Source organism: Embiotoca jacksoni, unplaced genomic scaffold (genome assembly GCF_022577435.1).
Source record: "Embiotoca jacksoni isolate LCO1_2020_lvr unplaced genomic scaffold, fEmbJac1.0.p SCAF_5, whole genome shotgun sequence".
Classification (NCBI taxonomy): domain Eukaryota; kingdom Metazoa; phylum Chordata; class Actinopteri; family Embiotocidae; genus Embiotoca; species Embiotoca jacksoni.
Genome location: NW_027185403.1, coordinates 3,214,806 through 3,220,237, shown reverse-complemented (window position 1 = coordinate 3,220,237; position 5,432 = coordinate 3,214,806). Strand labels below are relative to the sequence as shown.

General features: G+C 37.4%; 1 protein-coding gene across 1 annotated transcript; it reads right to left on the bottom strand.

Annotated features, from left to right (window-relative positions):
* Positions 1-2,157: 2,157 nt before the first annotated feature.
* On the bottom strand, positions 2,158-4,429 carry LOC138211576 (uncharacterized). Its single transcript, XM_069171533.1, has 4 exons — positions 4,351-4,429; positions 2,840-3,157; positions 2,394-2,741; positions 2,158-2,282 (listed from the first exon to the last, which is right to left on the bottom strand). Exons 1-4 carry the CDS (start codon positions 4,427-4,429, stop codon positions 2,158-2,160), a joined length of 870 nt encoding a protein of 289 aa, XP_069027634.1.
* Between the last annotated feature and the right edge of the window lie 1,003 nt (positions 4,430-5,432).

The window sequence follows — 5,432 nt, the reverse complement described above, 5'->3', positions numbered from 1 at the left end:
GTTGTTGAATGGAGAGGAGAGGAGAGGAGACGTTGCCAGCTGTGCAGTAGTTAGTTGTTGAAATATTTTATGATGGACCAGAATGATGAATCACTCGAGCAACAGGACAATAATGTCAAAGATAAAACGAAGCATGGCTCAGAATACTGTAATGAAGGCAGAGTCTCAATTTGGCCACATTAAAGCGGACTTTGTCTAATTGGGTATTTATTTATAATGAACATTTCCCACAATTAAATTAGTTTCAAAAGAATTCCACACACTAACTTTCACATGGTATTTATACTTATACATATTTAGTGTAAGTCCAGGGCCTTTAAACTACGGAAAATGTAATTAGCATTTTAGGCTATGATAAAATACAAATATTTGTAGAACAAATATAAAAAGGGCTGTTTTGTATCACATGCAGTTGCACGTGCTTGCAGCAGTCAGTCTCTTTTTTCCTTCTCTCTCTATCGTTTGTCACCTCTCAGAGAATTGCTCGAGAGATTGTGGCATATGTGGCAATGACATCAGTGAATATTTATTCACGTGTTCGATGGGAACAATCAGTGCACACGAGAACTGTGTGTTGTAACTGAACCAAATCTGTTAGGTGGATAACGTGAATCTTAGTGGGAGGGGTTCAGGAAGTAGAAATTGGCAGAGGCTGTGGCTATAACCTGTGGGTTAGTGTATTGGTGACAAGGATTACATGTAATGCTTTTCTTTCCGTTATTCCAAGTTACTGAACGTAAACGTTGGCAGTAATCAGGAAGTGATACCAACTCTAAGTTTGAGGTATTCTTGCAAAATATGGCAATTTATTAAGATTTGGGTCATAGGTTGGATCATAGATCATAGGTGAGCAGTGTGGATAACAGGTTGTTACCAGCAGAACTTTGTAAAAACCCCACAAACACAATAACAATCACCCAACATGTGGCTTTGTCAGCATCTCTAATGAGCAAACATTTTGTGGAATGAAACGTCACAAAGGACATTTCTTGAGAGGCTTCAGCACACTGACAGGATGCAGTAGAATGAAAAGGTGTTTATATTATCAGAGTCTGTATAAAGCCATTGTTAAGTTTTTTTATTATTTTGACAGAATAAATGGTTTTCAGTCTAAAAACACGGGTCGGATATCTGCACACTACATGGTATTATAAAACCTTTAAATCCAACTCGATGAAATTGCCGTCAAAAGTTGACCAGATTTCTCCTTTAGCCCGCTCGTCTGTCTTTCTCCTCTAGTTTACGTTCATAAAACGGTTGCAAACATAAAACTCAGAAAGACATTTCATATCATAAACTTTAATTGCAACAAACAAGACAAGACAGTGAGTCAATACAGTTAAAAACCAGGGATGGAAAATGCAACAAAACTATCTTTACGCTTTGAGAGCCCAAATATTGTCGCCGATGAAGCAACTGAACTCTGTTAACACGGGATATTTCTGAATATTTAGCTAAGATAGAAAAATAAAAAGTCTAAAGAGTCAGTACAGGAACTGTATCATGCGAGGTTTAATTCATAATTCAGGAGATGCTCCACATGGTCACCGGTGTCAGTGTTTAACTTGAGAGTAGACACAGTCCTCGGCAAACTCTCTCTTCTTTCTCCCTCTTGTTGCTTTTCTTTCAGAGAAATTTAATGGCGCATAGTTCAGATTGTGTTCAGCTTCAGTCTGTGGTGAATAAAACAATTAACAAATTAATTGGAAAGACTGATATGCTGATTTGGAGACATATATTTACAGAATAATAATTTTCATTTGTCATTTTAACTTACAGTATCGTCTATTGATTGTTGTGAGGAGTCTTTTTGTGTTTCTGAAAGAGCACTTTCCGTTCCTGAAGCTAAAAACAAATTATAATAACAAAAATATAATCAATAAATGCACTTTTCCCTCACAGTATAAAGTCATAGTATACAAATCATTAGGAGCTATGAATGATATCAATTAGCAAGGAAGACTATGTTTAAAAAACTATTACTACTTTACATCAATTTCTTAAATATGCACAATGACTGAGCCCTGATGATTTTACAATAGTACTTGAAAATGTTTGTCTGATCTTACGTTTAAAATGCATGTATAACAAAAATTATTATACATTTAATCATATAAATGTCACAGGAGAATTTTAGTCTTACCAACACTTTTAGCTTCACTCACCTCTCCACTGTTCACATACTCTTAGCTTGCAGATGAGAACAACATTTCCAATGACAGAAACGGCCAAACAGACGATTAATATCACCCTCTCAATTAATACTGAATGTGTTGATTGAGCTAGAAAACAAAACATAAACAACAAATTCAGTGATTCTTAACAGCCATATTGTTCACAATGGTATCAACATAATTAGAGTATGTCTTCTATTACTGAACTCAAAATCTTACCAAGATGCAGCTTAGATATGTTTCCAAAAAATATCCTTCCACATTTGGCCACAGCACAGTAGTAAGTCCCAGCATCAGAGGAGCTGATGTTCTTAGAGAAGCGGTAAACGCAACTCTTCTGAGCGTCAGATTTCTCGTCACATTCATTATTTCTATTTCCGTCAGTGTCGATGGTGTCCAGATGAGACTCATCTGATCCGACTCTGAACCAGAACACACTGTAATGTCCTGGACATTTCATGTGCTCAAGGTCAGAGAGGATTGAACACTGGAGAGTTGCTGAGTCTCGGCCTGGACCTGATGCTGTCGGCCACTGAGTGACGGTGTAGTTTGATGTCTGACTGTTTCCTGTGTAATAAAAATGACAGTAACACAGTTGGCGTTATTTTCAAATGTGCATAGAAATACAAGTCTGTCAAAAAAAAAAAAAAAAATCACATTATTACCTTTTATTAACAAATATGTCCCATTCCATTGAGGTTTATTGTACTCAGCGTTTGTACAGTGATACATCCCCTCATCCTCCTGGACTGTCCTCAGAATGGTCAGGTTGGTAAAACCGTCATGAAGATGTGCTTGGATTCTTGATTGAGGAAACTCTGGTCCAAACGCAGTGGTAGTTCTGAAGAGATTCACAATTAATTTAAGATTATCCCCGGTGCTCTGCTTGTACCATTTGACTAGTATTTCGCTGTTTTTCGGGAAAGAACATGTCAAGGTCACTGGTTCTCCGAGCAGAACTGTCGTTATTGGAACCAGCGTATCTGAATGAAAAGAAAACAGAAAAACATTAAATAAAGGAGTGTGAAAAATCTCTAATGCAAAAAATGTTTGGCCGGAAAAAAAGCAGCAATTACATGCTCGATGAAAAAAAAGCAATGCAATCCATAACACGACCATCATGACATTGATCTCTTCGTGGGGATGCAGTTATTGTTTCAGTGAGTATAGGAGGTGAGATTGTTGTGATAAGTCAGACTTTAAAAAGCATCTGATTGGTTGTGACAGAATAAGCACACTTCCTGCCACATATTGTGTGATCCTGGGCTTTGAGAAGCATATCACCTCTGTTTCCTTTTGTTGCAATGTTTCAGATTTTTCACTTTTTACTGTTTTGAGACAGATTTGTCTATCTCTGGGTGGTTGGTTGTCTTTGTCCTTGGAGATACAAGCAAGCAACGCAGCAGCAAGCAAAGCAGGATTTTAAAGGAGAGATTAAAACATTAGTGCAAGAAATGACACTTAAAATATATATTTGAAAACAAACTCTATATACTTACGCCCCACTCTGAGCATCAGCAGTAAGTGAAATATGGTCATCATTTTCTGATTAATCCACTCGTGTCTGCATCTACATTAGAACATATCATAGTTTGATTTGCCTTAATATGTACTCGCAATAAGTGGGAGGGAACAATTTTAAAACGATCTGATTGGCCACTCGATATGCTGGTGCTTCGCTGTACTACCACAATGGAAATAATATCAACTATCTTTCTAACCTAAACACATGAAACAACTGCAGCAGTAAGCTTTTGTTTCATGTGTCTATAACTCTCACAGAGAGATCAACTACGTGCGAACCCAAACACTCTTGGTCACAACATTGCCAAGAAGATTTAGACTTTTCAGATCAAGCTGTTTTGGACGAACACACGTATCCTCCACCTGAAACAGCATTTTATATTGTGGGGATCATATATTCAGAGAATATCCATCTACAAAAATATTTCTAGCAGCAAAGTTCAACATATCCTTATTTTGAATCGCTTTTCATCAGAATATCTTTCTTTGGAGCATGAATTGAGTCAAGCTCCAGACTGGATCCTACATTTATAATAATGCAACTCAAAAGTATTCATTCATTCTTTCGAGCTTCCTTGAGTAGTACATAACTGCATCTTTTAAGACTGAACTGAATATACTGTAAATATTGAAAACTGAAGTGAAAGTTCACAAAGCTTTGTGTCTATTGTGCTGTTCTCAAAGTCCAGGGATGGGTTTAGATTGGGCTTGATTTCCTCTGTATAACCCATGCCAATACATTTTGATTAAAAATACTTTGTCTGTATTTCCGAATGGGACACAAACTACAAAAGAGAAGCAGCTATTTGTTCTTTCTTGACATCAATGTCAACATTCAGTGAAAGTGAAATGATTCAACAAATAGAGAATAACATTCACATTGAATGTATTTCCACACCAGTTAAGGTGTCCTTTTAAAAGGGCCCTGGCATTACCAGACTTCAAATTTAAATGCACCACATGTAACATATTCACATATGTACACCTAATAGTAAATCCTACAACACTGTTTGTAGCACTTAGTTAAAAAGGAATTTAGTTGCTCTGTTTTATTTCTGTGAACTTAATAAATATGAATCCAACCTTTTGCCACAATGATACACGAAGAACAAGGAGCCATCTCCAATATTTAAGCCAGCCAATTAGGAAGCTACACGTCTTCAATGATGACCCACCCACTCTGCCTGTCAGTCACTTCATCAGGAAGTGAGAAGCATGCAGAGTTGGGAGGTGGCTGCGGTCACACCCTCCTTCCTCTACTCTCCCTTCAGAGCATCACTCTCACGTTATCACAGAAACACATTCAACTGGAAGAGATCACACGTTTCTGACTCAACTGGTCCATGTAATGATGTGAGGGAGAAAACTCTTTTAAACCTGAACAAAGACCTGACAGTGAGGCAGCATGAGAGAATATACAAACAGTGTTGTTTTTTTCTACGTGAAAAGAATGCTTTTGGTTGCAGTAAAATAATCAAAACCAAAAGTGACTGACTTGGACAAATCCTGAGTGACTCAGCTTCACTACAGTAGTGACAGGAACACCTGACAATATCATGCAGTCAAGTAATACATAAAAGACTCTGGTATAAAAAACATGTAGGTCTGGTGTAGATTTCTGGCGCAACTCCAGTATTTGCAAGGTGTAAAGAGAAAGCAGCTGAAAGAGTTAAAACCTGCAGCCACATTTATCAGACTGGAACATTTTGGTTTGTGGCCTTCAACGGGCTCAAC